At 39.9% G+C, this 15683-nt stretch overlaps 1 protein-coding gene and 1 long non-coding RNA gene across 8 annotated transcripts in view; one reads left to right on the top strand and one right to left on the bottom strand.

The window, feature by feature from the left end:
• Nucleotides 1-4873, bottom strand: part of LOC309645412 — a 280748-nt gene extending 275875 nt beyond the window's left edge. The window contains exon 1 of the long non-coding RNA XR_014254880.1: nt 2790-4873. This is a non-coding gene — a long non-coding RNA (uncharacterized lncRNA). The remainder of the gene's footprint in view (nt 1-2789) is intronic.
• RALGAPB (Ral GTPase activating protein non-catalytic subunit beta) overlaps nt 1-15683 on the top strand; it is a 105605-nt gene that overhangs the window by 13675 nt on the left and 76247 nt on the right. For 6 of the 7 annotated variants that reach the window (XM_082430068.1, XM_082430064.1, XM_082430066.1 and 3 more), the window contains 2 exons: nt 5263-5478; nt 8992-9194. In XM_082430068.1, the coding sequence (XP_082286194.1) occupies nt 5293-5478; nt 8992-9194 (389 nt within the window). In that variant the 5' untranslated portion in view covers nt 5263-5292. Of the gene's footprint in view, nt 1-4927; nt 4947-5262; nt 5479-8991; nt 9195-15683 lie in introns of those variants that run through there. The other variant, XM_082430067.1, reaches the window with a different exon arrangement.

Genomic DNA, 15683 nt, shown 5'->3' with positions numbered 1-15683 from the left:
TAGAGGAAATGCTTTCAGTTTTTCACCATTGAGAATGATGTTTGCTGTGGGTTTGTCGTATATGGCCTTTATTATGTTGAGGTAGGTTCCCTCTGTGCCCACTTTCTGGAGAGTTTTTATCATAAATGGGTGCTGAATTTTGTCAAAAGCTTTTGCTGCATCTATTGAGATGATGGTTTTTCTTCTTCAATTTGTTAATATGGTGTATCACATTGATTGCTTTGTGTATATTGAAGAATCCTTGCATCCCTGGGATAAATCCCACTTGATCGTGGTGTATGATCCTTTTAATGTGTTGTTGGATTCTGTTTGCTAGTATTTTGTTGAGGAGTTTTGCATCTATATTCATGAGTGATATTGGTCTGTAATTTTCTTTTTTTGTAGTATCTTTGTCTGGTTTTGGTATCAGGGTGATGGTGGCCTCATAGAATGAGTTTGGGAGTGTTCCTTCCTCTGCAAGTTTTTGGAAGAGTTTGAGAAGGATGGGGGTTGGTTCTTCTTTAAATGTTTGATAGAATTCACCTGTGAAGCCATCTGGTCCTGGACTTTTGTTTGTTGGAAGAGTTTTAATCACAGTTTCAATTTCATTACTTGTGATTGGTCTGTTCATATTTTCTATTTCTTCCTGGTTCAGTCTTGGAAGGTTACACCTTTCTAAGAATTTGTCCATTTCTCCCAGGTTGTCCATTTCATTGGCATAGAGTTGCTTGTAGTAGTCTCTTAGGATGCTTTGTATTTCTGTGTTGTCTGTTGTAACTTCTCCTTTTTCATTTCTGATTTTATTGATTTGAGTCCTCTCCCTCTTTTTCTTGATGAGTCTGGCTAATGGTTTATCAATTTTGTTTATCTTCTCAAAGAACCAGCTTTTAGTTTTATTGATCTTTGCTATTGTCTCCTTTGTTTCTATTTCATTTATTTCTGCTCTGATCTTTATGATTTCTTTCCTTCTGCTAACTTTGTGTTTTGTTTGTTCTTCTTTCTGTAGTTCCTTTAGGTGTAAGGTTAGATTGTTTGAGATTTTTCTTGTGTCTTGAGGTAGGCTTGTATAGCTATAAAGTTCCCTCTTAGAACTGCTTTTGCTGCATCCCAACGGTTTTGGATCGTCATGTGTTCATTGTCATTTGTCTCTAGGCATTTTTTGATTTCCTCTTTGATTTCTTCAGTGATCTCTTGGTTATTTAGTAACGTATTGTTTAGCCTCCATGTGTTTGTGTTTTTTACATTTTTTTCCTGTATTTGATTTCTAATCTCATAGCGTTGTGGTCAGAAAAGATGCTTGATATGATTTCGATTTTCTTAAATTTACTGAGGCTTGATTTGTGACCCAAGATGTGATCTATCCTGGAGAATGTTCCGTGCACACTTGAGAAGAACGTGTAATCTGCTGTTTTTGGATGGAATGTCCTATAAATATCAATTAAATCTATCTGGTCTATTGTGTCATTTAAAGCTTCTGTTTCCTTATTTATTTTTATTTGGATGATCTGTCCATTGGTGTAAGTGAGGTGTTAAAGTCCCCCACTATTATTGTGTCACTGTCTATTTTCTCTTTTATAGCTGTTAGCAGTTGCCTTATGTATTGAGGTGCTCCTATGTTGGGTGCATATATATTTATAATTGTTATATCTTCTTCTTGGATTGATCCCTTGATCATTATGTAGTGTCCTTCCTTGTCTCTTGTAACATTATTTTAAAGTCTATTTTATCTGATATGAGTATTGCTACTCCAGCTTTCTTTTGATTTCCATTTGCATGGAATATCTTTTTCCATCCCCTCACGTTCAGTTTATATGTGTCCCTAGGTCTGAAGTGGGTCTCTTGTAGACAGCATATATATGGGTCTTGTTTTTGTATCCATTCAATAAGCCTGTGTCTTTTGGTTGGAGCATTTAATCCATTCACATTTAAGGTAATTATCGATATGTATGTTCCTATGACCATTTTCTTAATTGTTTTGGGTTTGTTTTTGTAGGTCCTTTTCTTCTCTTGTGTTTCCCACTTAGAGAAGTTCCTTTAGCATTTGTTGTAGAGCTGGTTTGGTGGTGCTGAATTCTCTTAGCTTTTGCTTGTCTGTAAAGCTTTTGATTTCGCCATGGAATCTGAATGAGATCCTTGCTGGGTAGAGTAATCTTGGTGGTACGTTCTTTCCTTTCATCACTTTAAGTATATCATGCCACTCCCCTCTGGCTTGTAGAGTTTCTGCTGAGAAATCAGCTGTTAACCTTATGGGAGTTCCGTTGTATGTTATTTGTCGTTTTTCTCTTGCTGCTTTCAATAATTTTTCTTTGTCTTTAATTTTTGCCAGTTTGATTACTCTGTGTCTTGGCGTGTTTCTCCTTGGGTTTATCCTGTATGGGACTAGATGTGCTTCCTGGACTTGGGTGCCTCTTTCCTTTCCCATGTTAGGGAAGTTTTTGACTATAATCTCTTCAAATATTTTCTCTGGTCCTTTCTCTCTCTCCTCCTTCTGGGACCCCTATAATGCGAATGTTTTTGCATTTAATATTGTCCCAGAGGTCTCTTAGGCTGTCTTCATTTCTTTTCATTCTTTTTTCTTTATTCTGTTCCGCAGCAGTGAATTCCACCATTCTGTGTTCCAGGTCACTTATCTGTTCTTCTGCCTCAGTTATTCTGCTATTGATTCCTTCTGGTGTATTTTTCATTTCAGTTATTGTATTGTTTATCTCTGTTTGTTTGTTCTTTAATTCTTCTAGGTCTTTGTTAAACATTTCTTGCACCTTCTTGATCTTTGCCTCCATTCTTATTCCGAGGTCCTGGATCATCTTCACTATCATTATTCTGAATTCTTTTTCTGGAAGGTTGCCTATCTCCACTTCATTTAGTTGTTTTTCTGGGGTTTTATCTTGTTCCTTCATCTGGTACATAGCCCTCTGCCTTTTCATCTTGTCCATCTTTCTGTGAATGTGGTTTTTGTTCCACAGGCTGCAGGATTGTAGTTCTTCTTGCTTCTGCCGTCTGCCCTCTGGTGGATGAGGCTATCTAAGAGGCTTGTGCAAGTTTCCTGATGGAAGGGACTGGTGGTGGGTAGAGCTGATTGTTGCTCTGGTGGGCAGAGCTCAGTAAAACTTTAATCCACTTGACTGCTGATGGGTGGGGCTGGATTCCCTCCCTGTGGTTGTTTGGCCTGAGACAACCTAACACTGGAGCCTACCTGGGCTCTTTGGTGGGGCTAATGGTGGACTCTGGGAGGGCTCACGCCAAGGAGTACTTCCCAGAACTTCTGCTGCCAGTGTCCTTGTCCCCACAGTGAGCCACAGCCACCCCCTGCCTCTGCAGGAGACCCTCCAACATTAGCAGGTAGGTCTGGTTCAGTCTCCCCTGGGGTCACTGCTCCTTCCCCTGGGTCCCAGTGTGCACACTACTTTGTGTGTGCCCTCCAAGAGTGGAGTCTCTGTTTCCCCCAGTCCTGTCGAAGTCCTGCAATCAAATCCCACTAGCCTTTAAAGTCTGATTCTCTAGGAATTCCTCCTCCCATTGCCGGACCCCCAGGTTGGGAAGCCTGACGTGGGGCTCAGAACCTTCACTCCAGTGGGTGGACTTCTGTGGTATAAGTGTTCTCCAGTCTGTGAGTCACCCACCCAGCAGTTATAGGATTTGATTTTACTGTGATTGTGCCCCTCCTACCGTCTCATTGCAGCTTCTTTGTCTTTGGATGTGGGGTATCTTTTTTGGTGAGTTCCAGTGTGTTTGTGTTGATGAGTGTCCAGCAGCTAGTTGTGATTCTGGTGTTCTCGCAAGAGAGAGTGAGAGCACGTCCTTCTACTCCACCATCTTGGTTCAGGGCCACAAATTTCCCCTTCCGTGTTTGAGAGTGCTTATTTTAGGGCGGTGTTGCCGGGGGCGGGGGGAGCATCAGGATATCCTTAGGAGGGTTCCTTATAAATCCTAAGGAAATTGAGGCAACTTTAACAGTCAGTCGCATCCACCCATCCTTCACATTGTAGGTACCTTGTTCGATTCTGGTTCATCCTTTCTGCCTTCCCATTTTCAGGGCCTCTTGGTTCAGAGGAGGACCATATCCTCTTGAAAAACACTGATACTTACTGATCTGGAATGAGGTTTTGTAAGATAAAATTAAACAAAGCTACCAGTTTGAAGAAAAGCTAGTTTAAGGGATAGAACTTTTTAAAGCTTAAGTGTATCCTTAAACTCTGCTGGCTGGGCAAACAGATTTCAGAGCAAGTAGAAAATGAAAGTTAATAGAAATTAATTGGAAAGGACTAACCATCCTTGATTCTCCTCATAGGTATGGCATTTATGATTGTAATATTTACATTGCATTCATATAGATATGTTTTCTGTGGCTAAAGTTTCTCATTTGTATGGTAGACTTAGATATCTTTACATGGAGAATATACAGCATAGGGAAAAGTAGGACATGTCATGGAGAATATATAGGTTAGGGAGGGGCAGTACATGCTGTGCTTAAGAGCATGGTCCCTGGAGCCCAACAGATGTGGACTCAAAACCCACCTCTACCATGTTATAGTTCTGAAGCCTCAGGGAAGCAGCAGACCTCTCTATGCCTCAGTTTTTTCATCTGTGAATTAGGGATAGCATTACTTAATTTTCATAGAGTTGTTATGTGATTTCATGAGTAGTATGTAGTAAATGCTCAGTAAGTGGCAGGTCTTTATATGTTTTCTGAAGGACATTGACTTCCAGGGGTTCCATTACCAGAAGAATGTATGCCACTGCTGTAGAGAATGAAATATTCTCAAAGAATTTTATGTCTGATTTGAGGGCATTGGTGGGAAATTGCAGGGGTATGTTTCTAGCAAGTAATAGGTGCTTGGAAACTGTTGACTGAAAAATCTGGGGCCTAGAGTAAACCCTTTCCTTTGTCTCCCTTTCTTACTTAGAGCATACCCTTCTTGTATCTTTTTCTATCCTGGAACATAGAATGTAGAAGGTTCCCTCATGCTGTGAGTGTACCAAATTTGATTATTTTATCCCCTTGCATGGTGGCCATCTGCCCCAGCTCTACTCTGGGCTTCTGAGGGCTCTTTTGGGGAGGTGCTCAGACAGCTGCTTCCCAGGGTCTGCCTTTCCTACCTGATCTCACTAAGAGGCTATTTAGGACATCCTCAAGACATTTAAATGTTTTTTTTTCCTCAGTCTTCTCGAGGCAATATATTTACAACTTCTTTATCTTGCTATGTAGGGTAAATATGTATTTTACTAAGTTTTATTAGTTTGCAGCAATATAGTTTGACTTGTAATTCTCTTTTGTCTTTTCAGGTGCCATTTGGATAGTCCTTTAGCGGCACGATGTACTCTGAGTGGAGGTCGCTGCATTTGGTGATTCAGAATGATCAGGGCCACACCAGTGTGCTACACAGCTATCCAGAGAGCGTTGGGCGAGAGGTGGCCAATGCGGTGGTTCATCCTCTAGGGCAGGCCTTAGGTACCCTTTCAGCGGCTGGTAGTGAGAGTTTGTTGAAAACTGACAAAGAAGTAAGTGTTTTCTCATTTCATTGTACTCTGTGAAAATATAAGTTTGTTACAGAATAATTTGTTTAACATTGTCTTTTTAAGTGGATTTCTGCTCAGTGTAGTGTGATGTCTTAATTTGACCGTATTTGGGTTGAGGGTTGGGGCCCAGAGTCTGTGGGAGTTATGAGGAATAGGTTGTACCATTGTGCTGTCCTGCTAGCCGGACCCAGTTCTCCACTTGAGCTGTGAGCTGAGACAGAGACTTGCCTGTCAGGTCCCTTTCCCTAAGTCTTAGGCTTAGTCTTCAGATTTCCATTCAGAGGTTGTGTTTGGAAGGTCTTCATTCCTACCTCTAGATAGCCTCTGACTGAAGGCCTATCTTGTGTTGTCTTCAAGCTACACATGTGCGCTGCGCTTGAGGCTCTCCCGCTGTCTCCATCCCAGTCTACCCTTGTCTGACTTCTAGGTTTAAGAGTGCTACAGAGCAGCTAAATCTGTATGGCTGTGAGCCCACGTGGTTGGAATGGGGGTTGTGTTTGCTGTTTCTAAAGATGAGGAGCTTTTGGAGTGGCTTGGCCTAGAGCTGGTCCTCTGTTCTTGGGTTCAGGGGACGGGGCTGAAGTTAAGTTGCCAGTGGGGAGTCATGAAGGGGCCCTGAGAATGGAGTGATACAGAGCTTGCTAGTATGAGGTCTGGCTAAGATCGGGATTAGAACTTGTCCCCTGTGCTTGAGGACATTCATACAACCTTTAGGCTTTGAGTTTACCTGTTTCTCAGACACCGCCCCCGCCCCCCACACCGTTTTTCACTTACATTTTGATTTCTTGTGAAGGAGAGATTAGACTTAATCTAGATATAAGACAACTCTAGATAGGAGACTAAGGTTTATAGCTCAGGAAGCATTTTATTTACCCTCTGTAGGCCAAAGAGCCTGGGTTGCCGAAGGGGAAGCCCCTCATACTGAGGAGCATTTTCTTCCCAGAGTGCCCTGGCAGAGACTTACCCCGAGGACCAGCGCTTGTCCTGGCGCACTCTCTTCTTGGTGTGTCTGTAATTCCTTGCTGCCCTCTCCTGGGAAGAGATGGCATGTGAGTAGATAAAGGTGCTCAGTGCAGCCCTTGTTTTTCCTCCTTTTCTACCCTCAAAAGGATATGAGAGAATAGGTCTTGAATCCAGTGTCCTCTCGAATTATACAATTGAACTATTGTGTGACGATATTACCAAAGATATCTTCTCCTTGGTCTTTCCTGTGATAATTAGGGACTTGCAACCTCTTTTAAAATTCTTTCTCTTGTTCAGCTAAATCCCACCCCCTCCATACGCCTTCCCACCTCATTTGTCACAGCTTCACTATGTTTTTATAGTCACTTTTAACATTTATTGCTGTTATATGTTACTTTCTATTATATTATATTGTTGTTATGTATTTTCTACCCTTAGCCTTTGTAGTTCTGAGGTTAAAAATTTCAGTACATGTATTTATCTTGTTAGATTCAGCTTTAGTTTTAAGCTGTTATAATCTTTTTTTAAAATTATTACTTTTTATTTATTTATGTTTGGCTGCGTTGGGTCTTTGTTGCTGCGCACGGGCTTTCTCTAGTTGCGGCGAGCAGGGGCTACTCTTCATTGCGGTTCACGGGCTTCTCATTGGGGTGGCTCCTCTTGTTGTGGAGCACAGGTTCTAGGCGCACGGGCTTCAGTAGTTGTGGCACACGGGCTTCAGTAGTTGTGGCTCGCAGGCTCTAGAGCGCAGGCTCAGTAGTTGTGGTGCACGTAATTGCTCCACGGCATGTGGGATCTTCCGGGACCAGGGCTTGAACCCGTGTCCCCTGCATTGGCAGGCGGATTCTTAACCACTGAGCCACCAGGGCAGCCCAAGGCTGTTATAATCTTTTTGAATCCTGAATTTCTATTTAACAGGTTAGTTTTTTTTTTTTTTAGCTTTGTGGTATCTACAAATGGTCAGTATGTAATCTGTTTTTCTCTAAGTTAAAATCTTGGCAGAGCCTTTGGCATGCCATTGGGCATCTTCTTCCAAAATGATCTTGTTACAGTAATCCACTGCTATTCTCCTATGTTATTTTGACCAGTTACAAATCCAACCATTCTACCTCCTTCTGGACTGTATCTTTCCATCTTGTCCACAAGGACCAAATTTCTTGTTAAAGCCCAGATCCCCTTTTGCCAGAGAAGGCTGTTAATGGCATGGTGAGAATAGCTTTAGATTTCTAGTTGGAAGACCAGGGATCAAGTTTTCAGCTCCAGCATTTTCAAACGAGTGCCATGGGCCAAATTGCTTAATTTGCTAAACTTCAGTTTTCTTATGTATGAAATGAGGATGGGGACTTCCCTGGCAGTCCAGTGGTTAAGACTCCATGTTTCCACTGCAGGGGGTACACGTTTGATCCCTAGTTGGGGGACTAAGATCCCACGAGCCATGCAGTGTGGCCAGAAAATAAAAATAAAATATAAAAATAAAATGAGGATAGTTTACCCTTTCACACCGGTTATTTTGATGTTTAGATAATATTTATGAAAGTACCTCAGAAACTGGTTTTAAATCAGTGCCAGGTTTCTACATTTGTCAGCTGCTTTCATAGTAACCCTCTTAATAAAGGAATGAAGCTTGTCTGGCATGACTTGTTCTTTTTGAGCAGGCTGGTTCTCAGTGACCCTGCTTCCCTTTCGTAAGTGCTCACTGATCATCTGCTTAATAATTTGTCCCGGAGTTTTGTCTGGAATTCACTTAAACTTTCCAGTCTACATTATCTGGAATATAGTTTCATCCTCTTTTGCAAATTAGGCCATTTCCCCTTTCTCATTGTGCCTTATTCGTTCATGACTGCAAGCAGTGGTTCAGCAGTCTCTTAGGCAACTTCTCTCGGCCCCTATGATTCAGACAGGTCAGGAGGCTGGAACTCGTTTAGTGCAGCTAAGTGCCTTTTTAAGATCTTACCCAGCTTCAGTCCCTTCTGACCTGTGTTTGTTCTTGCCCTTCCATTTAAAATATCGTTTTCTTTGCCAATGAAAATAGTCACAAAATAAGAGTTGGGCAGTTCATCTTCCTTCCTGTTGTTTGTTAAAGTTGCGTAATCTGGAAATGGAATATAATGAAATTTATGTAAGTGATTTCCTAAATGACACACATACCCGCATGCAAATTAAGTGGAGAAAAATATCTAAAATTTTCTATTTCTGTGCCTCCAACCTCTATGGAAAATAAAGATGACCTGTACTTACTTTTTATTTTACAGAGCAAACAATAATAATGTTTAAGGGGTGAAAGCCAACATAGGCTTAATAATTAGAAATAAGTAATTTATTTTCTTCTTAAATCTTTTGCTTAGGAAACGTTGTCTGAGTATGTCTTATACATGGAAAGTACATTCTGTAGAATTAATCTGATGTATGTTGAGATGAATATACTTCAGTTGAGAGGTTTTTGACAATAAAAAGGTTAACATTTTATATCAGTCTACTGATATACAGATAGGAATGTATAATAATTCTATATGTATATTTTCTTTTGTTTAGGTAAAATGGACCATGGAAGTAATTTGCTATGGACTGACCCTTCCATTGGACGGAGAGACTGTAAAATATTGTGTTGATGTATATACTGACTGGATCATGGCTTTAGTGTTGCCGAAAGATTCTATTCCATTGCCAGTTATTAAAGAGCCTAATCTATATGTTCAAAGTATACTAAAACACCTGCAGAATCTTTTTGTACCAAGGTAAGCTATACTAGTCTATCTGGCCTGTTGTCAGGATCATAATAAACTACTCATCAATGTTACTTTTTTATATTATAGGAACTAATTTCATTGTTAGACCTTTGAACAGTAACTTTCATTACTTGTTCAGTTAAAGAGTGTGTTAATATGAATGAGAGAGATGGGCTTATATAATGTTTACTAGGACTCTTTAACAAGTGTGTGTTCATTTTAACGGCTTTTGGCTTTGCTTCTAAGATCTGATAGCTATTAGAGGTTAAAATACTGTGACCCCTTTCCCTTCCAGTCAAAAAAAAAACATACTTTTGCCTAACGTAATTCTTGTCTCCACTTAAGCTAAAGGCGACTAAGCCATCTACCTTAAAATGAATCTTTCTTATGAGAAAATGAAGACATTGAAGTAAGCAGATTTGAAATTATAGGCACATTTGTAGTAGGCCAAAAGAATACTTTTGACAGTTTGTTACTGAGTTTTTCCCCTATCTCTGCAGCAGAGACCTTAAATATTGTAATGTAAGATTGCCTTACTTGTGCCTAAAACCTTTTTTTCCCATTCTAAAAGAATTATATGTCACTATAAAGGATTTTGGAAATACAGAAAATAATGGAGAAGAAAGCATTAGTTGCCTACCTATTTGTAGGGATGTCCTTTGAGAAAAATCTGTTTTCAGCTGTTTTTTATGTCTGTGGAAGGGGCAAGTGGGCTTCCCTCCTTTTGCAAAAGTTTTGGTTAGGGCTTTTGGTCTGTCAGATGATGAGGACTTTGAATCATCCAAAAACCAGCCCTGTAGATTTTAACTTTTTAAATTTAGAAGGGAGATTACTTTGGAAAATCTGAATTAAAAAAGAGGAATCTCCTTTAAGAGCTCTGGTCTATAGGATCAGTTGTACAAACATACCTCAAGATATTGCAGGTTTGGTTGCAGACCACCACAATAAAGCGATCATTGAAATAAAGCAAGTCACATGAATTTTTTGGTTTCCCAATGCGTAAAAGTTTTTATACTATACTGTAGTCTGTAAATATGCAATAGCATTATGTCTAAAAAAACAATTACATATCTTGATTAAAAAATACTAGCATTGCTGAAAAATGCTAACCATCTGAGCCTTTAGTGAACTGAAATCTTTTTGCTGGTGGAGGGTCCTGCCTCAGTGCGATGGCTGCTGACTGATCAGGGTGGTGGTTGCTGAAGCTTGGGTGGCTGTGGCGATGTGTTAAAATAAGACAGCAGTGAAGTCTGCCACATTCATTGACTCTTCAGTTCATGAACCATTTGTCTGTAGCGTGCAATGTTGTTTGATAGCATTTTGCCTACAGTAGTTCTTTCAAAATTGGAGTTAATCCTCTCAGACCCTGCTGCTGCTTTATCAACTAAGTTTATGTAATATTCTAAATTCTTTGTTGTCATTTCAATAATTTTCACAGCATCTTCACCAGGAGTAGAATTCCAGCTCAGGAAACCACTTTCTCTGCTCATCCATAAGAAGCAACTCCTCTTCCATTAAAGTTTTATTATGAGATTGCAGCAATTCAGTCACGTCTTCGGGCTCCACTTCTAATTTTAGTTCTCTTATTATTTCTACCACATCTGCATTTACTTCCACCACTGAAGTCTTGAGCCCCTCAAAGTCATCCGTGAGGGTTGAAATCAGCTTCTTCCAGACTCTTATTAATATTGATGTTTTGATCTCTTCCCATGACATAAATATTCTTAATGCCATTTAGAATGGTGAATCCTTTCCAGAGGGTTTTCAATTTCCTTTGCCCAGATCCATCAGAGGAATTGCTATCTGTGGCAGCTATAGTCTTAAGAAATGTATTTCTTAAATAATAAAACTTGAAAGTCGAAATTGCTCCTTGATCTGTGGGCAGCAGAATGGATTTTGGGTTAGCAGGCAAACATTAATCTTGTTGTACATCTCAGTGTTGACTGAAAAAACTGCACAGTCGAAAAGTTGAGAATTATGTTTTATTCGGCGGACTTACTGAAGACTATAGCCCGGATACTGTTTCTCAGCTCTGAGGGGCTGTTCCAAAGAGGTAAGGGAGGAGCGAGGATGTATAGGACTTTTGCTGGGAAAAAAACAAAAAAACAAAACTGTGTAGTGGAACATCAGAAGATTACTGCTAATCAAAAAACAGACATCTCAAGTTAATGATTTTAGTGCCTTGCTGTGTATGGGAAGGTGCAAGAGTTTGGGCTCATTGAAATTATTCCTTTGGTATGCATCTTAACTATCTAGGGCCACTATTTTGTTTCCCTCTGTCCTGAAGTCCCCTCAGGGTGCACCATGGGGGTGGGGGGGGCAGCTGCAGCAGCTGATGGCTATGGCCACAATATTGTTTGTTTACTGAAATGGCAGGTGACATTCTTTGTCCACATCCATTAGAGCTCTTGGATGACCCAGGTACATTGTTAATGAGCAGTAATATTTTGAAAGGCATCTTTTTTTCTGAGCTACTGTAGGTCTCAGCAGTGGGCTTAAAATGTTGTAAACAGATGTGCTGGCATCCAGGCTTTATTGTTTCATTTATATGGCACAGGCAGAGTAGACTTAGCATAATTCTTAGGGGCCCTAGGATTTTCAGAATGGTGAATGAGCATTGGCTTCAACTTGAAGTCACCAGCTGCATTAGCCCCTAACAAGAGAGTCAGCCTGACCTTTGAAGCTTTGAAGCCAGGAGTTGACTTCTCTATAGCTATGAAAGTCCTAGATGGCATCTTCTTCCAATAGAAGGCTGTAGGCTATTTTGTCTCCATTGAAAATCTGTTGTTTAGTGTGGCCACTTTATCTTGGCTAGATCTTCTGGATAACTTGCTACAGCTTTTACATTAGCAATTACCGCTTCATCTTGCACTTTTTTTTTTTTTTTTTTAAATAGAGACATTCCCTTAAACGTCATGAACCAACCTCTGCTGGCTTCAGACTTTCCTTCTGCAGCTTCCTCAGTGCTCTCAGCCTTCATAGAACTGAATAGAGTTAGGGGCCTGCTCTGGGTTAGGCTTTGGCTTAATGCAATGTTGTGGCTGGTTTGATCTTCTATCCAGACACTAAAACTTTCTTCATATCAGTAGTAAGCCTGTTTCTCTTTTTATCATTTGTGTGTTCACTGGAGTAGCACTTTTGATTTCCTTCAAGAACTTTTCCTTTGCATTCACAATTTGGCTAATTGGTGCAAGAGGTCTAGCTTCCAGCCTGTCCTGGCTTTTGACTTGCCTTCCTCACTAAGCTTAATCATTTCTACCTTTTTACAATGTTGTGTTAGATTCTGGTGTACAGCAAAGTGATTCAGTTTTTTGTTTGTGTATATATATATATATATATATATATATATATATATATATATATATGTACACACACATACATATATAAACACACACATATATATGTATATTCTTTTTCAGATTCTTTTCCGTTATAGGTTATTACAGGGTACTGAATATGGTTCCCTGTGCTATAAGGTAGGTCCTTGTTGTTTCTAGCTTTTGATTTAAAGTGAGAGACATATGATTCTCCTTTCACTTGAACACTTAGAGGCCATTGTAGGGTTATTAAATGGCCTAATTTTAATATTGCTGTCTCTCAGGTAATAGGGAGGCCTGAGGAGAGGGAGAGAGCAGGAAAATGGCCGGTTGGTGGAGCAGTCAGAACACACACAACATTTATCAGTTAAGTTCGCTGTCTTATATGGGCGTGGTTTGTAGTGCCCCAAAACAATTACAATAGTAACATCAAAGATCACTGATCATAGATCACCATAACAGATATAATAATGAAAATATTGCGAGAATTATCCAAATGTGGCACAGAGACACAAAGTGAGCAAATGCAGTTGGAAAAATGGTGCTGATAGACTTGCTCAGTCAGTGCAGGATTGCCACAAGTCTTCAATTTGTAAAACAAACTGCAATATCTGTGAAGTGCAACGGAATGAAGTGCACTACAATGAGGTATGCCTGTAAACTCCTTATCTTGTGTGAAATGCCTGCTGTAATCTGGCCCCTAACCAGGTTAGCTGCTGCTAATTCTGCGTGAGCCCTGCTCTTTGGTCAGACTCATAAATTAAACATTCTCCCAAGACTCCTAAAAGATCTTCCCCATCATTACCTACTCTTTTGCCATCCTCATCCTCCTCTCCCTGTCCTAGTTGTTCACATCTCTCTCTTGATGGTTCATCTTAAATTCAGCCTTACCTGATCATCCAGGCCCATAGTGATCACACCTTCTTTGACCCTGTAGGGTACTTCCTGTGTACTTCTTGTATCTCTCCAGTTTTATTGCTTATCTTTTAAAATGTGTATGTCTCATTTCCCCATCTAACCAACTTGAGGGTAGGAACTAGGTTATATGTAGTTTGGACTTCCACAGTACCTAGAGCAGTACTGGTATTACATTAGGGTGAATAAAATGCTGGTTGCTTATATTTATTGATTTCAAATAGAATTATAACAGGAAATGATGGGAAGTAAGTGGCATATTGTTTGTGGCTAAGCAGGTTCTTCTAAAATAATATAATACTTCTAATGCTTTCTTGTCATCCCATTTAGGAGACTAATTTACTAGGCTTTTTCTTAGTGCGTGGGACAGCCTCATGGATAGTACAGTCAGTGTGTTTCTTTCCTCTTTGTACTCTTAGCAACTCTCAGTGCTCAGTTAGTTTGTATTGATGAGAAAAATCAATGGCATTTGAGTTAATTAGGATTTTGCTTTGGCTTTTCTCTTTTGAGAAACATGACTACCTTATAAATTGATCATCTTACTGTTTGGTAATTAGCTTATTTTCTCAAAAGTGTGTGTGTGTGCATACTTCTGAGTGGGTGCTGAACTGAGTATTAGAGTTCTCATGGCCAGTAATGTCTTAGGGAGCTGAATATTTTCAGTGCTAAATATTGGGAGTTGTGATCTCATCTCCTATTACTGGAAGTTTCATTTTTTTTTTTTTGATTCAGATAGTTCACAAAATTGTCGTCAAGTTTACTTAATTAGTTGTTTTTATGAAAACTAACACTCAGACTAGAGGAAACAACCTCTACTACTTTGCTAGAGATTAAGTCAGAGTGGATGTAACCTTTCTCTTTTGCCTATCAGTTTTTTGGGTTTTTTTTTTTTGCATAATTGAGTGAAGAGTGACCCATCGTTTAAAATTGTTTAGTGTTTTCATTGCTCAAATAAACTTCTTTAGAAAATGTGATGTTCTTCTAAAGCAGTGGTCGGCAAACTTTTTGTGAAGAATCATATAGCAAATATTTTAGCCTTTGTGGGCCATACGGTGTCTGTCACAACTATTCAACTCTGCTGGTGTAGAGAAGCAGCCATAGATGATATATAAATAAATGAGCATGGTTGTGTTCCAATAAAACTTTATTTACAAAAACAGATAGCAGGCCAGATTTGACCCATTGGCCATACATAGTTCACCACCCCATGTTCTAGAACAGTTTTCTGAAGTTCACAAGTTGCTTTTGAAAATATTAAGGGGAAAGGAACATCTTTGGTGTTTAGACCTTTCTGTTTATTTTTCAGTAAAGATTACCTTGTTTCTCTTAGCTGTAGAAACTTGGACACTGCTCTTAAATTTAGGCTGTCTGAGTGAGGCTACAGTACCTAAGGAGCAGATGTTTCCTTTTCTGCCACTGGGCAGGTAGTACCTAGAAAGGGTGGGTAGGCCTGGGTTACCATTTGGAAGGCTTCTAGTGTCATTGCTATCTTGCAAGAGTGTCACCCCCAGGACTGCTAGTGGTATTTTTCTTATTCTGGGTTTCCTCTTAACATGGCTACATGAGGTTTGGGGCTGTTATGTATTTCTTACTCTTCTTTAGTAGCCAGAGCAACAGACACAAACTTGAGCCTCATGGCTTCCCATGGACTGGATTCAGATCAAACTGAACATGGGACATCTTCCTGCTCTTGGGGACTCTTGGCTTTGCCTAAGTGAATGTCTTATCATTTTACTTTAGATCTGACTTCTTTAGGGAAAACTTAAGGTTGTAATTTTTTGGCAACTCCGGTGTAAGTTTCTGGTTTTCTGGGTCATGGCCCAGAATCTGAGAATCTTTATTCTAAGGTTGTAATGGGAGTTCTAAGGGCACTCACTTCATTTTCTGGATTTCTTGAGGCAGCTCTGCGATTCCCCACTCTGATTCAGACATGTTTTATGAATTTGTAACATGAGTCATAATATATAGAAACTTGGCCTCAAGATTTATTTCAGTAGTATTAGTTACTTGTCTTGGGTTTCACATGGGAACTCCAGAGGGCAGTTCAGCATTTGCTGATGCAGTGGGTTTACTACGATTCTTGAAATTCTCACGGTGATCCACTTTGGACAGTGGGGATAAGGGCTGGAGCTTGGACCTGATATATTGATCTAATTCTGTTGGGGAAAAATGGTCCTGTGGACTAAAAAGCGTTATAAAACTGTTCTTCGGGAGTATCTTGGGGACCTTTGGAGCCCCCATCTTGGGTTATGTTGCCTTTTTTTTG

This window comes from Balaenoptera physalus (assembly GCF_965194825.1).
Source record: "Balaenoptera physalus genome assembly, chromosome: 16".
NCBI lineage: Eukaryota > Metazoa > Chordata > Mammalia > Artiodactyla > Balaenopteridae > Balaenoptera > Balaenoptera physalus.
This window is presented reverse-complemented; position numbering and strand designations above follow the sequence as displayed.